This window comes from Lolium perenne, chromosome 6 (assembly GCF_019359855.2).
Source record: "Lolium perenne isolate Kyuss_39 chromosome 6, Kyuss_2.0, whole genome shotgun sequence".
NCBI lineage: Eukaryota > Viridiplantae > Streptophyta > Magnoliopsida > Poales > Poaceae > Lolium > Lolium perenne.
Window position 1 is genome coordinate 124,188,279 of NC_067249.2, and position 27,525 is coordinate 124,215,803.

The 27,525-nt window shown below is 42.9% G+C and overlaps 1 protein-coding gene across 1 annotated transcript; it reads right to left on the reverse strand.

Moving 5' to 3' along the window:
* Positions 1-1,032: 1,032 nt before the first annotated feature.
* Positions 1,033-4,094, reverse strand: LOC127334640 (cytochrome b-c1 complex subunit Rieske, mitochondrial). Its single transcript, XM_051361158.2, has 2 exons — positions 3,796-4,094; positions 1,033-1,951 (listed from the first exon to the last, which is right to left on the reverse strand). The coding sequence occupies exons 1-2, from the start codon at positions 3,962-3,964 to the stop codon at positions 1,308-1,310; spliced, it is 813 nt and encodes a 270-aa protein (XP_051217118.1). The 5' UTR covers positions 3,965-4,094; the 3' UTR covers positions 1,033-1,307.
* Between the last annotated feature and the right edge of the window lie 23,431 nt (positions 4,095-27,525).

A 27,525-nucleotide genomic window follows, 5' to 3' on the forward strand; every position in this document is an offset into this window, starting at 1 on the left:
AAAGTGAAGGGGTTACCACAACACTGAGCTATCTGTAACCAAACAGATTGTGGGCTGCACGACCTGGGAAGAATGGGTTGCAAACGGGCAACCAAACGATGGGGTCTGGGTTCCTTCTCCAGCACGCAAAAGGCCTCACAGACTACCAAACGACCCGCCAAAAGTGGCCCATGGCTCGTTCGCAACGCGCAATGCCTCTCATCTCGCTGGCGCATGCATGTAGGTTTGCAGCCCATGCAACCAAACGCGCCCCTTGTCTCACTGTTGACCGTCGAGGAGGCTGGTGGTTCCTTATTTTCTTGCAGCTCGGGGTATACAAGTCTAGCAAAGAAATTTTTAGCGGGAGTAGCTAACGAAATTGACGGTAGGGCTAAATAAGAAAAACAACCACACTTTGTGTACCAAGAAAGGAAGAATTTTTTTGCCAGAGGATGGCGAACTTCAGCTAAGGACATATAAGGAATTCTCTCTTGAGAAATAGCTAGTCCGAAGTCCCACACGGTTGAGAGAGAAACGGACGGTGTGTCCATCTCCCCGCTGGAGATGCCAGCGTTGTGAATATCGTGGCAGACCCATGCCCACCTCCATGTGTGTGAGACGAGACTGGTAACTAGTCCAGTTTTACTTACATCTTGGTACTGATCCCGTTATGGTTCGTAGTTTGAAAGGGAAAAAAACAGCGAGGACTTGAGATCCTATAGTTCAGGCCAACAGCACAACGGCATGCAGCTTTAGTATTTCGGATCAATGAAGTACTCCATATGCTGCATCGAAAAAACTGGGAAGTATATGCCTCATCCAGCCACCCTTATATGTATTAACGTACTTTACACCTAAGCTCCGGGCAATCCATGAACTCACAGAAGGGTATAAAGAGTTGACGGCCACATCACCCAGCAACCACATATCCACCCCAATCAACAGCAGCATCAGCACGTAATAAGAATGTTCAGGACATTCATCATTCATCTAGTTAATCTCACATTCATACAGATCAATAACAGCAAATCACATGTGAAAATTGACAAAAAGTTGACTGAAAACATACATAACCTTCAAAGTGGCAGCTAAGATATTACAATATGATCGTTCCTACTGAGCTCTGAAAACAGAGACATTTTTGGAAATTAATTAACAGTACCAAAGTAGCAGCAGATTATTCTTTACTATCGGGTGCTAGTAAGAGCATTGCACTCAGATAGATAACAGCCCATCAAAGGTATACTCAGAGCAACAAAAAGGTGAATTGTCAAACCAACACAAAATGGCAGCACAGCACCATAAGATTAATCCTATGGTCAGTGATCTTAGCCGATAAGCATTTTGTTATCCTCCAAGAAACTGTAGGTGGGGACCTCCAGGTTGTAGGGTGCTGGGCCCTTCCTGATTCTACCTGAGATGTCATAGTGTGAGCCATGGCATGGGCAGAACCAGCCACCGAAATCCCCAGAGTTGGGAAGGGGAATGCAGCCCAAGTGAGTGCAGACACCAACGACAACAAGCCACTCAGGGTTCTTGACACGCACTGCATCCTCCTGTGGGTCACGTAGAGATGCAACATCAACACTGTTGGCCAGCTTCACATCATCTTCTGTCCTGCGCCTGATGAAAACTGGCTTGCCCCGCCACTTCACAGTCACAGTGGTACCAGGCTCAATACTTGACAGGTCAACCTCAAGGGAAGCAAGGGCAAGCACATCCTTACTTGCTGACATACTCAGGACAAACTTTAAGACGAGCAGACGTAACAAGGATGCGTAGACAAATCTCCCACCACTCAACACAAAGTAGGCAAAGGCACGCTTGCTGGGGTCACCAGGCGGGTACCTCTGATGGTTATACTCATCATAGACAATTTTTGCACTGGGATTCTTCAGAGCTGCCGTAGTTGCAGGGACCTCAGCCAAGCCTACATCCTGGTTCCTTGGAACAAGAGTTTCAGCCGAAAAGCCTGCACAAGAAAGCAAATAGGTGACTTATTTGAAATTTAAAATAAACAAGAAACCGATATGAGAATAGCAATAGCATTTATTATGTCTCTGTAAAACTAACTTGTTACATTAGAAAGAAGTACAAGCAAGATTGGACCATGCCGCATGAAATATCCATCTCAACCAACATAAATAAAATGGAAGTTGCATTTCAGAATTATCAAAAAAGATCACAGAATTACAAGCACCTGTTTTTACATGATTAATCCAACATTATGATGGCAACTGTTCATTGTATGACATCTCCTATTCACTATATGTCGTGTACAACTGCATTCGTTCTGATCTGGAGCATTGTGAACAAGAAATAACACTAAATGACTAAATGTCCTCCTACCCAGGTTTTAAATAATAAGCTAATGTAGTACATCCAAACACTACTGCAGCTCACTAGAATTCAACAGCAACATACATAGTAAAATAAACATTGTTACTTATAATAACAGAGAATATGACACTGTATTTTGTCATTTGTGAAACATTTCAGAAATGGTTGGAAAAAGGTATTGGCAGAAGTTTTACAGCAAGCTAACTACATATTACAAAAACATTATTCTAATAAATGGTCAGACTTAAAGAGCTTGCATCCTATCCAATAATTCAGACAGCAGCAATTAAGGAGTTCGTTCGCAATAAGAAAGAAATTAAGATGTAAACACGCCATCAGTAAAGAGAACTGTCTTACTCGATACCAAAGACAGAATCAGTACACAATATATTCTGGCTAGAAATTATCAATTTCATAACATGAAAAGAACACAGTGGTTTCAGAAGGGAAACATCCAGCACAAAAAAAATAGAGTTGACCAAACAAACATCCAAAAACATAAATCGTACACTAACTTTCTAGTGGGGAAGTAGGGAGAGAACAGGAATACCTAGAACGGTCACACTAATATGATGTATGTGGCCATAAGGAAATTTCAAAACAATGTTCATATAAGATATGTATGCAGAGAACGGTAGTATAGAGACATCCCAAAGGTCCTTGCTGGCGGTAGCACTTGTAACATTTATTAATATACAAGAGTAGGTTGAAAATCAACTGGCGACAACGAGCCACATTTAAATTAACTTTGCTTGAGCAGTGTTACTGCAAAGAATTTTTTCACGAATTTCAGGCACATGTTACCACATACCAATCCTACCACTTACAAGATTTATTTTTATACTTGAGAATTAAAACGCCATGCTACTGAATTTTCCACAGCAATGATGAAAAGAAGAAATTTCTGTCAAAATGGGCATAAGGCATCCAGAGAACTGACAGAATTTTATACCAGCGAATAACTTTAAGAAGAAGAAACTTGTGCCAAAATGGACACAGAAGGCCCAGAGAACTGACGGGATTTCATATCAGAGAAGAATTTAATGATATCAGAAAGAAATTGACACAAAAAGGAGCTGTGTCATCAATCCAATTAGATCGATCCGGACATCAGCCATCACAAAGAACAGATGAGAACTTGTTGGCACGCCAACAAGACACCACAATAATCCAAAGCATAACTTGAATAATCTAAAAAGTAAGAAGCTTAATAATATCTTGAACTATCCAACCCCGCCGCAAGAAGCAGATTCTAATTCAGGGCCACATAAGGTAATCGCGCATGAAGTAGTCACAGAAAGATGAATGATGGCCTGGAACATGTAAAGAATCCGCCTGGCGAGATGAGATATCGGCCACTAGAAAGCCATCGAGAACCCTAGGAAGAGGGGTGGGATCCCCACGACCCGAATCGAATCTACCTAGATCGGATGGAGAAATGGACGGAAATAGGGAGGGGAGAAGACGGAAGTATACCTCTGGCGGCGGCATAGAAGGGGGATTGGACGGCGAAGCACGGCTTGTGGTCGCGGGAGGAGTCATCGCCGAGGAGGCCGCCGGCGAGGGGGCTCCTGCCGGTGGAGGCGGCCGCGGCGGGGCGCCATGCGAGGTGGGAGGAGATGCGTCGGCCTGCGACCCTGAGCATGGTGTCGGTAGGCGACGCCGCCTGGGCTTGCTCGTCTCCTCTCCGGCTCTCCGGGGGATCGGGTGGTCGGGTTTGGTGGAGAGGGCGAGATCGATTCCAGCCAGCCAAGAGACGACGACACGACACAAGGAGGAGAGAGAAAAGAGAGGAAGTGGCGTACGGAACTAGGCCTACAACATGGTGGCCTTTACGTGGATTCGGCGGCCCATTACTGCTTCCGTTTCCCTTTCTCCTGCAGGGTAAACCCTATTTATGGCCCGTTAGAGCATTCCACTCGTGTCTACCATGCAGCGTCCAGCCCAGTCGTATTCTAGGCACAAAAAAAAAAAGACCCCGATAAAAAATCAAATTTTGAATTTGATAAAAAAGACAATTTAATATATCGTTCGGCGATTGCATACATAGTTCGGCCACAATTTTCTTTAAGAAAAACTAAATCTAATGGCGGCCACGACCGAGGCCTAGGTGCTGGTACATCGCAGCCGCGTAGTCCTCCTCCTCCTCGTCGGATTCCTCCTCGACAGGCCAGCGTCGTCGTCATCCTCCAGGACGATGAACAAATTGAGGCGGTGTGCGCACTTGGACTCCTCACGATGGTGGTCCGCTGTCAACCTCTTCTCGAGGAACTCGTTCGTCTCCTCGAACGAGGCTCGCTCGGCAATTTGCTAGCCCGGAACTCTTCCGCGTCCTCCCACCTTCATCTGAAGGCGAGCAGATACGAAGGACATTGACGCGGTGCGGAAGGCAACGATGAAGACGACCAGTTCGCACCCGCTGACTCCACTAGCCCATGATGATCGGCCGATTCACGTGCTTTCTTCCCGCCAACTTGCGTCCATCCGACACCCCCACTAGCCCCCCCCTAGGTTTGGTTCGGCTTGGGTTGCCGCATGAGTTGTTGGGCCCCGTCGGCGCCAAAATAAAACTGCGGGGGCCAGCTGGACGCGATATTTTGTGACGGCACCCCCCATAGCCATTGCGGGGGTCCTAAAGGCGCCCAAATGGATATGTCCTTAGCAGGAGGGAATACGCCCTCCTGCTAATGGGAAAACATGGGGCATGATACGTCTCAAACGTATCTATAATATTTGATGCTCCATGCTATTTTTACACCAATTCATATATGTTTTTCTTACACTTCATTGCACTTTTACATGATTTCCGGCACTAACCTATTAACAAGATGACACAGTGCCAGTTCCCTGTTTTCTGTTGTTTTTTGTATTTCAGAAAAGTTGTACAGGAAATATTCTTGAAATTGGACGAAACAAAAGTCGAAGTCAATATTTTACCGAAACGAAGAGGTGTGGGCCCCCCAAGCACCCCACCGACCTAAATCCTCCGCCTATTTATACATCTTCTCGGGAAAACCCTAGAGACTCTAGCCTCCATCCACGAAAAGTTTTGTCGCGGCCGCCATCGCAGAACTCATCTCGGGGTGTTCTGAAGCTCTTCTCGGCACCCTGTCGGAGGGGGAAATCATCGCTGGAGGCATCTACATCGCCATGCCTGTATCCACATTGCTTAATGCGATAATCTGTTGCTTGCAAATTATTACTGAAAGGGATTCGGACGATAACCGGAAGGTGGATTATTAGTCATAGACGCGGTTGGATTACGGTCTATTTATTATATTGTAATGCCCAATCAAATCTCATACTAATCATCTTGTCATGTATGGTCGATATTCTATCAATTGCCCAGCTGTAATTTATTCATCCAACATGCTATTTATCATTATGGAGAGACACCTCTAGTGAACTGTGAACCCCAGTCCGTTTCCTTTACACTGATACAATCATCTTGTTCTGTTTACTTACTGCAATTCATGTTCTCATTAATTACTGCAAACATCTCTTTCCACTCGATACGTCTAATCCTTTGTGTTCAACAAACCAGTGAGATTGACAACCTCACTGTAAGTTGGGGCAAAGTACTTTGCTTGTGGTGTGTGCAGGTTCCACGTTGTTGCTGACGCCGGTAGTGCGACCTGCTACTAGTCAGCTAGCAACACCTTCAGAAGTCACTCCTTTCTCCTACTGGTTGATTAAACCTTGGCTTCGTACTGAGCGAAAATTTGCTGTTGTGCTCATCACACCTTCCTCTTGGGTTTTCCCAACCGCTTCCACAAAACGCTCAGCAAGATTGTCTAACGTCATCGCCGGAGCACCATCAGGGCACGGACTCGCGACCCATTAGCACCAATTCCTTCCAGTTTTGGGAACGTGGTAGAAGGTTTCAAGTGGTTCTTTTCCCTTTTTCGGTTGACTCGGTATTTTCTAGTTTGCTTCGTTTTCCTATTTTTTATTTCTTTTTATATTTCTACTTTCTAGATTGAATTTTATAACATTTTTAAAATTTTGAACACTTCTGAAATATGAACATTTTTATATATGAACAAATTTATTGTAATTTTCTAATTTTTTTAAACACATTTTTTGAATGATTTTTTACCATTTAAAAAAAACTTTCTTTGAATAACTTTTAAAAAAATTAGTTTGAACATTTTTCAAATATGAACAAATTTTGCTAAAAACCTGAAGTTTTTCAAATATGAAAAATAGTCAAACAAAAAGAGAAAAAGAGAAATCTAGAGAAAAGGCTTTTACTCTGCGTGCGTTCGATTATCCTGCACGCACTAGAGAGAGATATAAGTGCTCCCCTCTGGCAGTCCGACACGGTGACATATGGGACAACACAATGTGTGTTTTTGGTTGCGTGCATCCCGCCCAATCAGTGAACCAGGTGCACTCGGTATGGTTGATATGGGCGCGTTTGGTAGCTCACACGGTGGTAGGTAGGGACTATGAGGTGAGAAAGATTCCCTTTTCATGGGCAAACAAGCAATGAATGTCAAAAAGCATGGGCCGACACGAACCTCAAAGCATCTTAAAGGCCTCTGGTCTAGACTCCACACCTATGGCCGAATCAGCTATTTCTCCGGGAGCAGGCCCATTCGGGGAAAAAAACGTGTGGAGATTCTCCTTGATTTCAGTGTCGGGCTGTTGGGCCCTCACATGGCATGCAGGACGCAGCCACAACTAAACACACATCCCAACTTCCTTTCTTGGCGCACCACATACAGTGCGAGCAACTAAACAAACCAACAACACCGTTCTTTTGCCTCGGTTCGAACGGGCCAAGCTCCACTGGGCTAAAAATGTGTGTTGTTTTGGAGCCTCCCTACACATGCCCAGGCAACCAATCACGACCTATACTACCTCAGTACATCTTCGCATATCCAATATAACCATATGGATGGCAAGATTCAAGCATATGATATCTTCAAAATTTCTCATCTTGAACTTGCACTACATTTCTTCTTTCTTCATAGTGTTGATGTCTTGAAGATACACGTGAGAGCTCACTCCAAATTCTTCTTTAAGACATACTTGTCACTTGATCTTCTTCATTTTCTTCTTCTTGCAGCCTTGAAGCCAACATATGGTTCAAGCATTGCCTATGGACAAATCCTACAAATATAATTCAATGCAAACATTAGTCCATATGGATTTCATTAATTACCAAGACCACACATGGTGGCTCCATGTAGTTTCACCGTGGGTCGGGCCTAGGTCATAGATTTACGCCCAATAGCTGGGCAGGGCCTAGGTTTGCAATTTGGAAATTTAACGAGGCATGGCCTGAGGCTCGACGGGCTTTTGCATGTTTGGGCTAGGCATGTGCCGCACACTTAGGCTCCACGACCATGCTGACTCGGGCTTGGGCCGAGGTATTTAGATTTGTTCTTTTTGTGACCCGGTCCAAGAAATACCTAGGTATATCCTTAGGGAAGAAGCGAGACTTTTATATCCCCCTGCCCCCGCCCGCCGGACACACACACACATATCATATGGTTGTTGCAGGCTCGCGAGACTGGAAATTTGGTGTGAATTAAACCGAACATTCTTGCTAGGCTGAAAGGGGGAGATTCGGTCGATTGGGTCAAGGGGGTGGGGCTGGTCCAGCAAAGGCCCATGCACCCCCTCCCCCTCCCCCTCCCCCCCCCCCCCCGCCCGCCTCCAAACCCTAGGCGCCCTTCATAAGCCCATGGGGGTGGGTAGCCACTTAATGGGGTCCCCTCCAGGAGGCGCCCATTTAGGTGAGATGCACCTTTTAATTAATTAATAATATATAATTAAATATGAATTCACTTAATTAATACATAATTATTTAATTCCCAATGATCCGAGACATCTCTCAAACCACTCCAAACATCCTTCGGATTCTCCCAGAACCCTTTGCAGTTCTCTGTTCTCTGTTCTCTACTGTTTCGAGTGAATCCAAAACCATCTTAAGTTTCATTCTACCCTGAAGTGTGTTTCCCTACGATTCGAGAATGACACAGACATGATCGAGACATCTCTCTGATCAATGATCACCAGGGGGTTCTGGAGAACCATAATGATCCATGTGTGTTCTACGAATATATAAAGTCGTTGAACCGCAAACGTCGAGTCATAATCCCTTTGTTACTTTGATACCAGACTTGTCTGAGATGTGGTCATCAGTATCATCATACCTAGTTCGATATTGTTACCGACAAGACTATTCAACTCGTTTCCATGTGATTCCATCCTTATGACCTAGTCAAAGGTTACAACCTTTTGGATGTAATCTCACCGTGTGGGTCTAGAGTATCTTCCTTCATGCAGATGAACAAATCATGCTCTTGATATCTACACCTCAATATATCCCTTCATAATACACAACGCACACCTTTATGATCACTCTGCTACGGTGTGATGGTTGATGTAGTCAAAGCAGCCTCCGGTGATAGTGATTAAATATGATCTCACGGTCTAAGGACTAGTTTATTATGCTCTCATAATTATCGCAATGATAAACTTTGTGACCTGATCGTGTTGCAATATTTATGTTGGGAATGTTCATCATATCATTCATCCAATGATATGATCCCATTACCAATTGATTTATATATCCATGATTGGGAAACCTTGATCATCTGTTGGCCACAATGAGCTAGTTCGCATAAAGCTTGCTAGGAACCTTGGTTTATTTACATACCACACGTGTACCAATGTTTTTGATTGGTACATTTGTAACATGTCACAAAACTTATTATGAACTATTGATATATAATAATAAACTCTCTTTAGAATTTTCCTCTAGGGCACCAAATCCAACACCCAGGTCATTCGGGTGCCCCTGGTGCGGACCTCTGGTCCAGGCCAGAGGTAGAACGAAAATTCTGGCGTAGATAGAGATTCCAAAGGTTCCAAGGCCGGAGATTCTGGGCTCCCAATAATTGGCTGTACAATCGAAACGAAAATGACTCTAACTTGATCATCCGGATTCCGATTTCCATGAACTTGGGCTCGTTTTCAAGATAACAACAAGCTCTACAAGATCATGCAGATATCCATTACCCGAGAAAGGAGGATAAAACCACAAAACTAAAGGTTTGACCTCTCTAAAAAAGAATATGCAAAACCTCCCAAATAGAAAATGCGACAACTTTTTCATATGAAAATTGTTTGTGATGAACTTGAGCTTGTCTTGAAAATAAACATAAGCTCCAAAACATCACATAGATAAAATACAAATAAGAACCAAGAAATATGATGCAAAGGAAGCAAAGGTTTGAGCTATCTTCAAAAGATACGATCAAGTTACTCACTCGATAGCCCCTCCTGATAGAACGGCTATCGACCCTAAAACACGGTTCCAAACTAACAACAAGAGACCGGTAAAAGAGAAAACCTATCGAGAACAAACCTTAGCCTTGCGCATTCCACTTGAGCTAGATGAAGACGATATTTATCTCCTAGAGATGGAACACCTTTCTTGATTGTGCTTGCTTCGTGAAGTCTTCCGCTCCCCCATACTCCGCTGGGGAGAGCCTCTCTTTAGGAATATCTTTATATATCCATGATCATCATCCAGATGACAAGTTTCAAGCATATGATCTCTTCGAGATGGCCATCTTGAACTTGCAATTTATTTCTTCTTTCTTCGCCATGTTGATGTCTTTAAGATACACATGAGAGCTTGTTCCACCTTTTTCATCAAGACAAACTTGCCATAGGCTCAACTCCCACTTGACTAATCTTCGGATCACTCCTTGAATCACACCTTGATCATCACTTGATCTTATTTACTCTTTTAATCTGTCAACCTTGACACCAATATATGGTTCAAGCATTGCCTATATATAAACGAAACCTTCAAGTAACACAAACAGTGGTTCATAGGGATCATCATCAATTACCAAAACCACACATGGGGGCTCTAGTTGCAAAGATGAACACCGTGAGAATCCGTGTATATGGAAGTTTCACCTAGATTTGGTACTCTTAAAACTGCAGGCAAGACGTGTAGGTTAAAAAAATCTTGTATGGGCTGTTTGATAGGCTTCGACAACCGGTGTGTCATACGGGATATGTGTAGTGCAATGGGGACTCTACAACCTTCTATAAGCATACAAAACAGATAATTGACATTCTAGCAGTAATGTTGATGACATTATAATCAAAAGGGTGCTTGAGAAGAGACAATGAAACATACATAGAGCTTAAGGAAATAAAGATAGTGTCGAGCTCTCGTGTCGTGCCCGCTGATACCTCCGATCCAGATTACAGATTGTAGTATAGTAAGATTTTTCCCTAGAAGATCTAGGTTTAATCAAACCTTGGTAAGCACTGCTAAATGGTTTATGAAGGAAACGTCTACAAGACTTGCTAGTGTATTTATCTTCAGTTTACGGACCTACCTAGTTTACTTTTATGGGGGTTGTGTTCAATGATGGAAATAGGCCAGGGTTAAGGTTTCACATCCGTACATATATAAATAAAGCTCATATGTGTAACAAATAAAATAGAGATAAGAGATTGTGAGTAGCACATCCGTAAATACCCTTGCCCCTAAAATCAGAGGTGACAAGAGCCTAATGTTCTAACCATCGTCCTCACAGCCGGAAGCAACAACAGTTTTTAAGTAAATACAAACCAAAACCTTAAGCTAGATGATTGTGGTATGATCCCGAATGAATCACTAAACATGTACCGGTACTTTCCCCTTTTGTCACTGAAGTTTCGCGGTAGCACGACGTTGTCAACTCATCCCACCTCTTTCCTTGATTGTCTCGAATGATATGGGTACCTGCAGATCATCAAAGACGAGGCAAAGAGACAAGGATACAAGATCGCAAAACTCATATTCAATCCTTACACATAACATAAGATTAGATGCATATAATTGCTGCGAGGATTCACCCCAACCCGCAGCCTGTGAGGACTACTCACACATAATATCAAGATCAAATACAAAGATAGAAATCATTGTGCAAAATACTTAGATTAAAATCACAGTATTCTTACAATGGTCTCCAATTCTCAAGGAGATCTCTATTACAATGGTGATGGCTATGACTATGGAGGAGATGGAGGATGGAATGGATGAACTATGGGGATGGATCTCCCTCGGTGTGTTGCAGATGGATCTGGTGGATGGCGGCTCTGTTTGGCAACGAATGACTCTCTTTTCAGCGTCGGTCCCTTCATGACTTTTATAGTGTTTGACCTCGGGAATTCAGTCGTGGGTTGTACGGGGGGATGGTACAGGCAGGGCTTGCCCGTACCGATGCCCGTTAAAGCCCCTAGAACTGCATTTTTGAGCGTAGTCAATTTTGCCATGCTCCTGACGCAATTTTCTTCAGTAATTGCAGGTCCATTAGCCATTATGACATCATATCGTGCACAACATCCAAAAATAGGAAGAGATTGCACATCTTCGCATTGATTAGGCATTAGTGGCAAGTTGAGAGGTAAACATAGTCATTTTCTTGACTTAGCTAGGGGTTTAAATATGAGAAAATATGGCGTATTTCACAGCCATCAACTTCCCAAGCTTAAACTTGATCGTCCTCGAGCAATAAAGAAAGAATCATAAGGAACTTCGCGCGTAAACCAAAACAACGAGAAAGCAAAGTCACTTACAAGTGGTAGCCTTATGAGTCCAGCACTTCTTCCATTTGAAAGCTTATCATAGTCAGAGAAGTGACAAGAATAGAATACAAGCATTGGTAACTCGAGACAATCACAATAAAGATTATACGTATGAATAGCTAGTTGTAGAAACAATCACTCTAGCTTAAATAGTTAACTCTCAGTTTGCCAAGGAACAATGGAAGTTTATTATCAGCAAATTAAGTTTGAGCATTCATGTCTAAAGAGGTATAAGAAATGAAGTATCTTAATTACGCCCACATCAATCGACCAAGGCTATCAAAACACTTACTATCCATTCATTGCTTTTCAAGAATATAGTCATCTAATAGTACCGAGTCCATGCCAAGACTTGTGAATTGATATCTTTCGGATTCCTTTGACAGTTTCTAAGTAAAAAATCATGAATGACTTTGTAGGATTGTGACAATCATGGGGCCAGTGGTGCTAGTATCCCAAGAGTGTGCGCAACAGTTGTGTTGACACGCATAAAGCAATATCAGACACTAAAGTATATGTTGACACGCGTAAAGTGATATCTCATATTAATATACAACCTTACATTTTTGGCATGAATCTCAACTACCACTAGACTTCAATTCCATCAAACAACTCATATCAAGAGTGCTATCAAGTCTATCACAATATCTATGGAGTTAAGTATCTTCAAAGTTAAACCCTTAAGACAATTGGTCATCATACAAGTCATAATTTTAAGACTTCTTCTTGTTGTACTTGTTTGGCAATAGTATTTCCAAGGCAAGACTCAGTTAACTAGATGAACTAGAGTTAGAACTTTCACAATTAACTAAGCATACCAATAAAGCTCTACTCCAATTGTTTCAAATCACTCCCACTGGCACAATACCTTAACAAGTCTACTGACTATTATAAACAATTGAAACTTCAAAAGTGGGATACATAAGTCTTGTAGATGGCTTCATGATACGTCTCCAACGTATCGATAATTTCTTATGTTCCATGCCACTTTATTGATGATACCTACATGTTTTATGCATACTTTATGTCATATTTATGCATTTTCCGGCACTAACCTATTAACGAGATGCCGAAGAGCCAGTTGCTGTTTTCTGCTGTTTTTGGTTTCAGAAATCCTAGTAAGGAAATATTCTCGGAATTGGACGAAATCAACGCCCAGGATCTTATTTTTCCACGAAGCTTCCAGAACACCGGGAAGGAAACGAAGTGGGGCGACGAGGCGATGACACAACAGGGCAGCGCGGCCCACCCCCTGGTCGCGCGGCCCTGGCGTGTGGGGCCCTCGCGTCGCCCCTTGACCTACCTCTCCGACTATAAGAAGCCTTCGTCGATAATAGTTCCAGTACCGAGAGCCACGATACGGAAAACCTTCCAGAGACGCCGCAGCCGCCAATCCCATCTCGGGGGATTCAAGAGATCGCCTCCGGCACCCTGCCGGAGAGGGGAATCATCTCCTGGAGGACTCTTCACCGTCATGGTCGCCTCCGGAGTGATGAGTGAGTAGTTCACCCCTGGACTATGGGTCCATAGCAGTAGCTAGATGGTCGTCTTCTCCTAATTGTGCTTCATTGTTGGATCTTGTGAGCTGCCTAACATGATCAAGATCATCTATCTGTAATGCTATATGTTGTGTTTGTTGGGATCCGATGAATAGAGAATACTATGCTATGTTGATTATCAATCTATTACCTATGTGTTGTTTATGATCTTGCATGCTCTCCGTTATTAGTAGAGGCTCTGGCCAAGTTTTTACTCTTAACTCCAAGAGGGAGTATTTATGCTCGATAGTGGGTTCATGCCTCCATTAAATGCAGGACGATGACGAGAAAGTTCTAAGGTTGTGGATGTGCTGTTGCCACTAGGGATAAAACATCGATGCTATGTCTAAGGATGTAGTTGTTGATTACATTACGCACCATACTTAATGCAATTGTCTGTTGTTTGCAACTTAATACTGGAAGGGGTTCGGATGATAACCTGAAGGTAGACTTTTTAGGCATAGATGCATGCTGGATAGCGGTCTATGTACTTTGTCGTAATGCCCAATTAAATCTCACTATACTCATCATATCATGTATGTGCATGGTCATGCCCTCTTTATTTGTCAATTGCCCAACTGTAATTTGTTCACCCAACATGCTTATTCTTATCGGAGAGATGCCTCTAGTGAACTGTGGACCCCGGTCCATTCTTTACATCGAATACAATCTACTGCAATACTTGTTCTACTGTTTTCTGCAAACAATCATCATCCACACTATACATCTAATCCTTTGTTACAGCAAGCCGGTGAGATTGACAACCTCACTGTCACGTTGGGGCAAAGTAATTTGGTTGTGTTGTGCAGGTTCCACGTTGGCGCCGGAATCCCTGGTGTTGCGCCGCACTACACTTCGCCGCCATCAACCTTCAACGTGCTTCTTGACTCCTACTGGTTCGATAAACCTTGGTTTCTAACTGAGGGAAACTTACTGATGTACGCATCACACCTTCCACTTGGGGTTCCCAACGGTCGCGTGCTGTACGCGTGTCAAGCTAAATTTCTAGCGCCGTTGCCAGGGACCTGAAGAAAAGTTACACCACAAAGATTTCTAACTCCCACGTCAACTGCACGCCAGCAGCTAAATTTCTGGCGCCATTGCCGGGGAGATCAAGACACGCTGCAAGGGGAGTCTCCACCTCCAATCTCTTTACTTTGTTTTTGTCTTGCTTTATTTTATTTAGTACTTTGTTTGCTGCACTATATCAAAATACAAAAAAATTAGTTGCTAGCTTTACTTTACTTGCTATTTTGTTTGCATTTTCCATACTAAAAACACAAAAAATTAGTTACTTGCATTTTACTTAGTTACTTGCATTTTACTTTTGTTACCATGTCTAGTTCTGCACCTGTTACTTCTTCACCTGAATTAGTCTTCACCTTTAAACAAGGGGATGAGGAGAGTTTTAAAGATGCTTGGTCCAGAATTTTTGATTCTTATCGTAAAGCTGAACCTCAAATGACTCAGAGTTTGCTCCTTAGTAACTTTTATTTTGGGCTTATGATTCGCTATAGATATGCCTTGGATGCTGTAGTGGGAGGAGATTTCCTTCATTGCAATGGGGATCAAGCTTTTAATGCCATAAAGAAATTGGTTGCATCACATGATTCAGCTAATAACTTTGATTCAGCTCTTATTAGCATTTATAATAGATTAAAAACTCTTGAGACAAGTGCATCTTGCTTGCACGAAAATTACAGCTATGTTCGTAACCGTCTTGATCAAGTTTTAGTGAACTCTGAACCTTCATTATGGGACCCTACTATTAAAACTGTTATCGGTGGTCAAACTTTTCATGCCAATTGTGATATTATGTCTGAATTTTGCCTTATGCCTAAGAGTATTTATGAATCTTTGACACTTTGGGGACTCGTTGAAGGGGGAGAAGGAATAACTCTTATTGATAACTATGTTATAATTCCTAAGGGAATAGCCACGGGTGTGCATACAACCATTCTTGGAAGAACAATATCCATTGATTATCTTGTTATTGAATGTGTAGGAACAGGACAAATCACACTCGGAAGATCCCTGCTGAAACTATTGGGAGCAGTCATAGATGTGGGAGAAGGCACCCTAAAATTCACCTCTACACCAGGGGGTAGACATGTATTCCCTAAATCAAAGAGTAAGAAAAAAAAACAAGAAAGGTAGGTGTAAAACCCAAGGTAATGTTGATGCTTCGTCTCTTGATAATACTTGATACACACTTTCTGCGCCTAGCTGAAAGGCGTTAAAGAAAAGTGCTTATGGGAGACAACCCATGATTTTACTACTGCACTTTTATTTTATATTTGAGTCTTGGAAGTTGTTACTACTGTAGCAACCTCTCCTTATCTTAGTTTTGTTGCATTGTTGTGCCAAGTAAAGTCTTTGATAGTAAGGTTCATACTAGATTTGGATTACTGCGCAGAAACAGATTTCTTTGCTGTCATGAATCTGGGCCTAATTCTCTGTAGGTAACTCATAAAATTATGCCAATTTACGTGAGTGATCCTCAGATATGTACGCAACTTTCATTCAATTTGAGCATTTTCATTTGAGCAAGTCCGGTGCCTCAATAAAATTCGTCTTTACGGACTGGTCTGTTTTGACAGATTCTGCCTTTTATTTCGCATTGCCTGTTTTGCTATGCTTGATGGATTTTTCGATTCCATTAACTTCCAGTAGCTTTGTGCAATGTCCAGAAGTGTTAAGAATGATTATATCACCTCTGAACATGTGAATTTTGATTATGCACTAACCCTCTAATGAGTTGTTTTGAGTTTGGTGTGGAGGAAGTTTTCAAGGGTCAAGAGAGGGAGATGATACAATATGATCAAGGAGAGTGAAAGCTCTAAGCTTGGGGATGCCCCGGTGGTTCATCCCTGCATATTTCAAGAAGACTCAAGCGTCTAAGCTTGGGGATGCCCAAGGCATCCCCTTCTTCATCGACAACATTATCAGGTTCCTCTAGTGAAACTATATTTTTATTCCATCACATCTTATGTACTTTGCTTGGAGCGTCGGTTTGTTTTTGTTTTTGTTTTGTTTGAATAAAATGGATCCTAGCATTCATTGTGTGGGAGAGAGACACACTCCGCTGTTGCATATGGACAAATATGTCATTAGGCTTTACTCATAGTGTTCATGGCGAAGGTTGAATCTTCTTCGTTAAATTGTTATATGGTTGGAAACGGGAAATGCTACATGTAGTAATTGGTAAAATGTCTTGGATAATTTGATACTTGGCAATTGTTGTGCTCATGTTTAAGCTCTTGCATCATATACTTTGCACCTATTAATGAAGAAATACATAGAGCTTGCTAAAATTTGGTTTGCATAATTGGTCTCTCTAAGGTCTAGATAATTTCTAGTAAGACTTTGAACAACAAGGAAGACGGTGTAGATTCTTATAATGTTTACAATATGTCTTTTATGTGAGTTTTGCTGCACCGCTTCATACTTGTGTTTGTTTCAAATAACCTTGCTAGCCTAAGCCTTGTATCGAGAGGGAATACTTCTCATGCATCCAAAATCCTTGAGCCAAACACCATGCCACTTGTGTCCACCATACCTGCCTACTACATGGTATTTCTCCGCCATTCCAAAGTAAATTGCTTGAGTGCTACCTTTAAAATTTCCATTCTTCATCTTTACAATATATAGCTCATGGGACAAATAGCCTAAAAACTATTGTGGTATTGAATATGTACTTATGCACTTTATCTCTTATTAAGTTGCTTGTTGTGCGATAACCATGTTCCTGGGGACGCCATCAACAACTCTTTGTTGAATATCATGTGAGTTGCTATGCATGTCCGTCTTGTCTGAAGTAAGGGCGATTTACCATGAGTTGAATGGTTTGAGCATGCATACTGTTAGAGAAGAACATTGAGCCGCTAACTAAAGCCATGATCCATGGTGGAAGTTTCAGTTTTGGACAAATATCCTCAATCTCATATGAGAAAATTAATAATTGTTGAATGCTTAAGCATTAAAGAGGAGTCCATTATCTGTTGTCTATGTTGTCCCGGTATGGATGTCTAAGTTGAGAATAATCAAAAGCGAGAAATCCAATGCGAGCTTTCTCCTTAGACCTTTGTACAGGCGGCATAGAGGTACCCCTTTGTGACACTTGGTTAAAACATATGTATTGCGGTGATAATCCAGGTAATCCGAGCTAATTAGGACAAGGTGCGGGCACTATTAGTATACTATGCATGAGGCTTGCAACTTGTAGGATATAATTTACATGATGCATATGCTTTATTACTACCGTTGACAAAATTGTTTCTTGTTTTCAAAACCAAAGCTCTAGCACAAATATAGCAATCGATGCTTCCCTCTGCGAAGGGCCATTCTTTTACTTTTATGATGAGTCAGTTCACCTATTTCTCTCCATCTCAAGAAGCAAACACTTGTGTGAACTATGCATTGATTCCTACATACTTGCATATTGCACTTCTTATATTACTTTACATTGACAACTATCCATGAGATATACATGTTACAAGTTGAAAGCAACCGCTGAAACTTAATCTTCCTTTGTGTTGCTTCAATGCCTTTACTTTGAATTATTGCTTTATGAGTTAACTCTTATGCAAGACTTATTGATGCTTGTCTTGAAAGTACTATTCATGAAAAGTCCTTGCTATATGATTCATTTGTTTACTCATTGCATTACCATTGTTTTGATCGATGCATTCATTACATGTGCTTACAATAGTATGATCAAGGTTATGATGGCATGTCACTCCAGAAATTATCTTTGTTATCGTTTACCTACTTGGGACGAGCAGGAACTAAGCTTGGGGATGTTGATACGTCTCCAACGTATCGATAATTTCTTATGTTCAATGCCACTTTATTGATGATACCTACATGTTTTATGCATACTTTATGTCATATTTATGCATTTTCCGGCACTAACCTATTAACGAGATGCCGAAGAGCCGATTCTTTGTTTTCTGCTGTTTTTGGTTTCAGAAATCCTAGTAAGGAAATATTCTCGGAATTGGACGAAATCAACGCCCAGGATCTTATTTTTCCACGAAGCTTCCAGAACACCGGGAAGGAAACGAAGTGGGGCGACGAGGCGACGACACAACAGGGCGGCGCGGCCCACCCCCTGGCCGCGCGACCCTGGCGTGTGGGGCCCTCGCGTCGCCCCTTGACCTACCTCTCCGACTATAAGAAGCCTTCGTCGATAATAGTTCCAGTACCGAGAGCCACGATACGGAAAACCTTCCAGAGACGCTGCAGCCGCCAATCCCATCTCGGGGGATTCAAGAGATCGCCTCCGGCACCCTGCCGGAGAGGGGAATCATCTCCCGGAGGACTCTTCACCGTCATGGTCGCCTCCGGAGTGATGAGTGAGTAGTTCACCCCTGGACTATGGGTCCATAGCAGTAGCTAGATGGTCGTCTTCTCCTAATTGTGCTTCATTGTTGGATCTTGTGAGCTGCCTAACATGATCAAGATCATCTATCTGTAATGCTATATGTTGTGTTTGTTGGGATCCGATGAATAGAGAATACTATGCTATGTTGATTATCAATCTATTACCTATGTGTTGTTTATGATCTTGCATGCTCTCCGTTATTAGTAGAGGCTCTGGCCAAGTTTTTACTCTTAACTCCAAGAGGGGGTATTTATGCTCGATAGTGGGTTCATGCCTCCATTAAATGCAGGACGATGTGACAGAAAGTTCTAAGGTTGTGGATGTGCTGTTGCCACTAGGGATAAAACATCGATGCTATGTCTAAGGATGTAGTTGTTGATTACATTACGCACCATACTTAATGCAATTGTCTGTTGTTTGCAACTTAATACTGGAAGGGGTTCGGATGATAACCTGAAGGTGGACTTTTTAGGCATAGATGCATGCTGGATAGCGGTCTATGTACTTTGTCGTAATGCCCAATTAAATCTCACTATACTCATCATATCATGTATGTGCATGGTCATGCCCTCTTTATTTGTCAATTGCCCAACTGTAATTTGTTCACCCAACATGCTTATTCTTATCGGAGAGACGCCTTTAGTGAACTGTGGACCCCGGTCCATTCTTTACATCGAATACAATCTACTGCAATACTTGTTCTACTGTTTTCTGCAAACAATCATCATCCACACTATACATCTAATCCTTTGTTACAGCAAGCCGGTGAGATTGACAACCTCATTGTCACGTTGGGGCAAAGTAATTTGGTTGTGTTGTGCAGGTTCCATGTTGGCGCCGGAATCCCTGGTGTTGCGCCGCACTACACTTCGCCGCCATCAACCTTCAACGTGCTTCTTGACTCCTACTGGTTCGATAAACCTTGGTTTCTAACTGAGGGAAACTTACTACTGTACGCATCACACCTTCCACTTGGGGTTCCCAATGGTCGCGTGATGTACGCGTGTCAAGCTAAATTTCCGGCGCCGTTGCCGGCGACCTGAAGAAAAGTTACACCACAAAGATTTCTAACTCCCACGTCAACTGCACGCCAGCACTTCACATTTCTCTTCCTTATGATGTGTTCCTTCAAAACTCTTAGTAGATCTCTCTCATAAATAATATCAAGCAAAGAGGCATTAGAAAATTCAGCTCTTTCAAGAACAAGGATAAAAGAAAAAATCTTTTTGTATTTTCATGAATTGGGATAGAGAGGGAAAAAGAAACGAGAACAGCGAAATAGTAAGGAATTAAAACAAAACAAATGAAAAAGGAAAAAATAAACTAAAATGAAAAGAAAATAAAAAAGTAAAGTGTTGGAACGAACCAACACGAGTGTTTAAAAGCTCTATCATAGAGCTAGAGTACAAATGTATTCAACATAAATAAATGCTTGAGGAACACATCCCAAGATTAGGCTTTTGCAAGCCCTCTTGGTGAGCTCATTGTGGTGGAGGATAATTCCGACTATACCATTGGCTGCTCCAATGAGTGAACTGGGAACTGAGTTTGGTGGTGTGGTCTCGAAGGTTGATGGCGAGGTGGCTTAGGTTCCCAATGCTTCCTTCGAGCGCGTACACGTCCTGGTAGGTGGTGAAGTCATGGAGTGGATGTTGCTCCTGTTCTGGTCATTGAGGTTCTTGTTCAACCTCTTCTCCTTCTTCCGGTTCATCTTGTTGTGGGGGTACATTTGCCTCAACTTGCGCATCATAATGCAAATGCCTTTCCTCGAGATAGAATAGACCATCAGTGCAATCACACTCCATTAGGTCAATTCGTGAATACCGATGGTCACCAAAGTTAGTGTAACCTGCGAACATCAAAAAAGAATTGTGCAATTTTCACGTGCCTTTATGCATCAACACTACCTCGAAAATGGCTAAAGAAAAACAACAGTTTATATCAAGATGCGTGATACGTCTCCAACGTATCGATAATTTCTTATGTTCCATGCCACTTTATTGATGATACCTACATGTTTTATGCATACTTTATGTCATATTTATGCATTTTCCGGCACTAACCTATTAACGAGATGCCGAAGAGCCAGTTGCTGTTTTCTGTTGTTTTTGGTTTCAGAAATCCTAGTAAGGAAATATTCTCGGAATTGGACGAAATCAACGCCCAGGGGCCTATTATTCCACGAAGCTTCCAGAAGTCCGAAGAGGAGATGAAGTGGGGCCACGGGGCGCCGCCACAGTAGGGCGGCGCGGCCTACAGGGGGCCCGCGCGGCCCTGCTGTGTGGGGCCCCCGTGACGCCTCTTGACCTGCCCTTCCGCCTACATACAGCCTTCGTCGCGAAACCCCCAGTACCGAGAGCCACGATACAGAAAACCTTCCAGAGACACCGCCGCCGCCAATCCCATCTCGGGGGATTCAGGAGATCGCCTCCGGCACCCTGCCGGAGAGGGGAATCATCTCCCGGAGGACTCTTCACCGCCATGGTCGCCTCCGGAGTGATGTGTGAGTAGTTCAACCCTGGACTATGGGTCCATAGCAGTAGCTAGATGGTCGTCTTCTCCTAATTGTGCTTCATTATTGGATCTTGTGAGCTGCCTAACATGATCAAGATCATCTATCTGTAATGCTATATGTTGTGTTTGTTGGGATCCGATGAATAGAGAATACTATGCTATGTTGATTATCAATCTATTACCTATGTGTTGTTTATGATCTTGCATGCTCTCCGTTATTAGTAGAGGCTCTGGCCAAGTTTTTACTCTTAACTCCAAGAGGGAGATTTATGCTCGATAGTGGGTTCATGCCTCCATTAAATCTGGGATAGTGACAGAAAGTTCTAAGGTTGTGGATGTGATGTTGCCACTAGGGATAAAACATCGATGCTATGTCTAAGGATGTAGTTGTTGATTACATTACGCACCATACTTAATGCAATTGTCTGTTGTTTGCAACTTAATACTGGAAGGGGTTCGGATGATAACCTGAAGGTGGACTTTTTAGGCATAGATGCATGCTGGATAGCGGTCTATGTACTTTGTCGTAATGCCCAATTAAATCTCACAATACTCATCATAACATGTATGTGCATGGTCATGCCCTCTTTATTTGTCAATTGCCCAACTGTAATTTGTTCACCCAACATGCTTATTCTTATGGGAGAGACACCTCTAGTGAACTGTGGACCCCAGTCCATTCTTTTAATCGAATACAATCTACTACAATACTTGTTCTACTGTTTTCTGCAAACAATCATCATCCACACTATACATCTAATCCTTTGTTACAGCAAGCCGGTGAGATTGACAACCTCACTGTCACGTTGGGGCAAAGTAATTTGGTTGTGTTGTGCAGGTTCCATGTTGGCGCCGGAATCCCTGGTGTTGCGCCGCACTACACTTCGCCGCCATCAACCTTCAACGTGCTTCTTGACTCCTACTGGTTCGATAAACCTTGGTTTCTTACTGAGGGAAACTTACTGTTGTACGCATCACACCTTCCACTTGGGGTTCCCAACGGTCGCGTGCTGTACGCGTGTCAATGCGCGATCCTTAGCATCGAAAATCAAAAAGGTATTGTTGTTTAACTTCTTCTCCTATTTTCCAAGGATATCATGAACACTCTTCATTAAAAACAAAATGAAACAAACTAATAAAACTAAAAATTAAACTTGAACTAGATAAAAAAACTTTATTGAGCATGGGTTGCCTCCCATGAAGCGCTTCTAGTTAAGGTCAATCAGCTTGACCAAGATGGTGATCACTTAAGAGTTGGAAGTGGAAGACCCACTCCAAAATAATTACCTTTTAAAGTAATGATCCCATCATCATCATCAGTTTTGGCCTTCTTCTTTCTAGGGAAGTGCACTACAAATGGGTCTTTGGATGGTAGTCCAATCCTCACATTCCCTTCATGCAAATTGATTAGTGCTTTAATAGTGTTAAGAATTGGCCTTCCTAAGATTATAGGAGCTACAGGATCTTCAGGCATGTCCACAATAATAAGATCAATAAGAGCAGAGCATCCTTTAATCTCTACTACAATATTATATTTTATCCCTACAACTTGTCTATATGTTGAATCAGCTAAGTGCAGTCTTAGATCAGTTGTTCTAAATGGCCCCATTCCTAACTTATCAAATAAAGTCTTTGGAATTTTGGAGACGCTTGCACCAAGATCACAAAGTGCAGCCACCTCATTTGTTCCAAAATGGATTTTAATAGTAGCCTCAAATATATCATCAAGCTTAGCTGGAAAGTTTTTCAGCTAGCTTCTTATATTATTGTTCTAAATCATGGACTTTGCATGCTACCTCATGTATAAATTGACGGTACCTTTCATCATTACCTTCATTGATTACTGGGTGTCTTACCGTGACCGTCTTAATGAGATCTTCCATGGAATACTCAGGTGTTGGAGCATTGCTATAGTCCAGTTCTTCAAGTGCTTATCCACTTCTTTCAATCCTCATCATCTTGAGGGCTTCAACGGGGTTTGGTTCTGATTTACCTGCAAATCTCGCAAGTATAATAGTTTGGCTTTCAGTTATCTTCCCCAATTGTGTCTCAACGGTCTTTGTCCTCTCCTGTAGAGCTTGAACATCATTCTTAAGAGAAACGGTTTGGTTAGATAAATTCCCTAACACAGTGTTATGATTTTTAGTGAGCTTTGTAAGGGTACTATTTTGTTCAGCTTGAGCATGCATAAAATTCTTGAAAGTACTTTCAATTGTAGTATTACCATTGCTTTCTCCATTATCGTTGATGAAGTTATTATTAGGCACTCATGCATTATTATTATATTGTCTAAGAAAATTAGAGCCATAGTTCTCACTCTTCCATGCAGGGTTATAAGGATTTCTTGCTATGAAGTCTATTTCCTCAACTTCAGTATTCGTGATGGCATTAACTTGGGTAGTTTATTTACCCTTTATAATATTTAAAAGCTCATCTACCTTTGAAGTAAGTATTACCTTCGGTGATTGCATTCACCTTTCTTGAAGAGGATCTGTCTACATGCCATTGGGCATGGTTGCTTTGCATATCATCAAGAAGCCTCCTTGCCAGCTCAACTGGCTTGCTCATGAATGTTCCTCCTGCTGCAGTATCAAGCATATACTTTGACATTGGGTTGATGGCATTATAAAATAAATGTAGGATTAACCAATCCTCAATTCCATGACTTAGACAGTTCATGGTGGCCTCCTTCATCCTTTCCCATGCAAGCGCTAGTGCCTCGAGGTCTTCTCGTCTAAAACCTGTAATATTAGAACGCAATTGCATAGTCTTTGCTGGTGGGAAAAACTTAGTCATAAATATATTAGTGCATTCATCCCATGAAGTTATATTGCCCATGGAAAATCTAGCAACCAGTCATTTGCTTTTCCTCTTAATGAAAAGGGAAACAAGCGCAATTTAATAGCATTTCGATCAACATCTTTAATGCACATCATATCACATATTTCAGTGAATGTGTTTAAGTGCGTACCTGAATCCTCAGCGGCTGAGCCTCCAAATTGGTTATGCTAAACCAAACTTAAAAGATTAGGCTTAATTTCATAGTTCTGCACTTCAATAGCGGGCTGAGTTATGGGTGCAAGAATAAAATCATCACTGGGGATAGCATATTCTCCAAGCTTCTTTTCTGCCATAGTGATTATATTTTTGGGTTTTTCTTCTATGATTGAAAAAGAACAAGTAACTAATTTTTTTAGGTTTTCAAGTAAAAGTAAAATAGTAAACTAATAAATGTAAATAAAAACTTAAAACTAAAAATAAGATAACTAACAAGGTCTCTACTAACCTACCGGAATAGCGAAATTGCTTCCCCGACAATGGCGCCAGGGTTGATACCTCCGATCCGGATTACGGATTGTAGTATGGTAAGATTTTTCCCTAGAATATCTAGGTTTAATCGAACCTTGGGAAGCACTGCTAAATGGTTTATGAAGGAAACGTCTACAAGACTTGCTAGTGTATTTTATCTTCAGTTTACCAGACCTATCTAGTTTACTTTTAAGGGGTTGTGTTCAATGATGGAAATAGGTCAGGATTAAGGTTTCACCTGCATCTATGTATACATATATAAATAAAGCTCATATGTGTAACAAATAAAATAGAGATAAGAGATTTGTGAGTAGCACATCCGTAAATACCCTTTCCCCTATATCCAGAGGTAACAAGAGCCTAATGGTCCAACCATTGTCCTCACAGCCGCAAGCAACAACAGTTTTTAAGTAAATACATACCAAAGCCTTAAGATAGTTGATTGTGCTATGATCCCGAATGAATCACTAAACATGTTGCTACTTTCCCCTTTCTGTCAGTGAGGTTTCGCGGTAGCACGCCATTCTCCACTCATTCCACCTCTTCCCTTGATCATCTCGAATGATATGGGTACCTACAGATCATCAAAGAAGAGGCAAAGAGACAAGGATACAAGATTGCAAAACTCCTATTCAATCCTTAAACAAAACATAAGATTAGATGCACATAATTGCTGCGAGGATTCACCCCAACCCGCGGCCCGTGAGGACTACTCACACATAATATCAAGATCAAATACAAAGAAATCATTATGCAAAATACTTAGATTGAAATCACAATATTCTTACAATGGTCACCAATTCTCAAGGAGATCTCTATTACAATGGTGATGGCTATGGCTATGGAGGAAATGGAGGATGGAATGGATGAACTATGGGGATGGATCTCCTTCGGTGTGTTGCAGATGAATCTGGTGGATGGCGGCTCTGTTTGGCGATGAATGGCTCTCTTTTCAGCGTCGGTCCCTTCACGACATTTATAGTGTTTGACCTCGGGAATGCAGCCGTGGGTGGTATGGGCAGACGGTACGGGCGGGGATTGCCCGTAACGATGCCCATTAAATCCCCTGGAGCCGCCTTTCCGAGCATAGTCAACTTTATCATGCTCCTGACGCGATTTTCTTCAGTAATTGCAGGTCCATTTTCAATTATGACGTGATATCCTGCACAACATCAAAAAATAGAAGAGATTGCATATCTTTGCACTGATTAGGCATTAGCGGCAAGTTGAGAGGTAAACTTAGTCAATTTCTTGACTTAGCTAGGGGTTTAAATGCGAGAAAATATGGCATATTTCACAGCCATCACTCGCGCACGACCGTGAGCCCCCGGGCGGCTCCCTCTCGACCCATCCCCATGTCTTCCCTCCCGTTGCTGCCGGGGTCCTCTTCCCCCTCGCGCGGTCGTGATGGCGCGGCCCCCTGTGACCGGTGAGGGCAACGCGTTGAGCCGCGGCGTGGTCCCTCGACAACAGCGTGGAGACAGCGCGGGCAGGGCGCGCCCGAGCGGTGGTTGCTCCCTGGAGCAGTCGTGGTGGCGGGCAACGTGAACTTGGGCCAAGTCGGGTTGTTGAAGGCGAGGACGGCGCGAGTAGGATCCGGCATGGCGTGCGGCGATGTGGTGCCCGTCTGGCCCGACTCGGAGGTACTCCTGGTGAGGTGGTGAGCAGCGCGGCGTAAGATCTCGCTGCCATGAGTTTGGGTCGGGGCAGGTACCCCGGGCCCATTTCGAGCCCATCTTCGCACGAGATCTGCGGGCGTTGGCAGCCATGGGGGATCAAGGTGGCTATTCTGGCAGGTGGAGCTTTCCCTTCTGGTTGCGGTGTCATGGTTGCGATGGCCAGCACGCTCGGCGGTCGGCATCCACCGCCCTTGAAGCGATGTTCCCCATTTTTCCCTTAAGTTTCATTGTGTGTACAGTTGGGAAGCCGGAGCAGCAGCCCTAGTCGATGCGAGCCTGGTTGGTTGGCGGGTGCGCCACGGGCTCTGGTGTTGGCCGGTTTCCTCGGCCGTGTGGATGGCTTGGTGCCGGCGAGCCACATGGTGTGGTAGTGGTACGGTGGTTTCTTCGGCAAGTGCCTCTACCCGGTGGGGATGACATAGTGCTTTCGCCAGGGAAGACCCTTGCCCTGGCCATGACAGTGGCGTCCACGGATGTCGTTCCCTTCTTGAAGGCGTCGATGTGGTGGTACTTGGTCTTTCCACGTACTCCGAATGGAAACCCAAGATCTCTAGATTGGTGGTAGGCGGTGCTTATGCGTCGTGATCTTCTTGAAGATGCCACCTTGGAGTTCTCAAATTGTGCGGCTCTCCGTTGTTTGGGTAACGGATGTGATCCTTCTATGTGCCCTCCTTGGCAATGCTTGCTTCTATTCTGCACCTGCGGTGTTTCTTGTTGGGATCTTCCTTGGTGCTCGTCGCCGGTCTATGAGCTCTGTTGGTCGATTTCTAGTGGTGGCCGGCCTCTGGTGGTGTCAGTTTGCTCATGCTAGGGTGAGCACCGGTTCAACAATGTATCCCATCCTGCACTTTATTGGGGGCATGACCCCCGGTATGCCAAAGGCATGCCGAACTTGCCTCGTTTAGGCTGCTGAGGTACCGGTTTAAAGGTTGTTCTGGGTAAAGAAGTTAAGTTCCTGTTGAGAAGAAACTATACCGGTATCCCATGATGGGTATACCGAAATAGGCTAAGAAGGTGCCGGAGTACCGGCACAGGCTACACTGTAGTACGTCAGCAAGCTGGTCAAAGATTCTCTCAAGAGCTAGAGGACAAGGATGAGCGAAGCACTTCAGCTTTAATCGAAGCTCTGAGGCTAATGCAGAAGATGACGTAAAAGGTACCGGAGGAT

Bases quoted from the DNA above. Each gene is read 5' to 3' on its own strand.
- LOC127334640 (XM_051361158.2), bottom strand. From the start codon at position 3,964: ATGCTCAGGGTCGCAGGCCGACGCATCTCCTCCCACCTCGCATGGCGC. The intron at 1,952-3,795 runs GTATACTTCCGT...TTTCTTGTGCAG, and splicing joins CTTCTATGCCGCCGCCAGAG to GCTTTTCGGCTGAAACTCTT.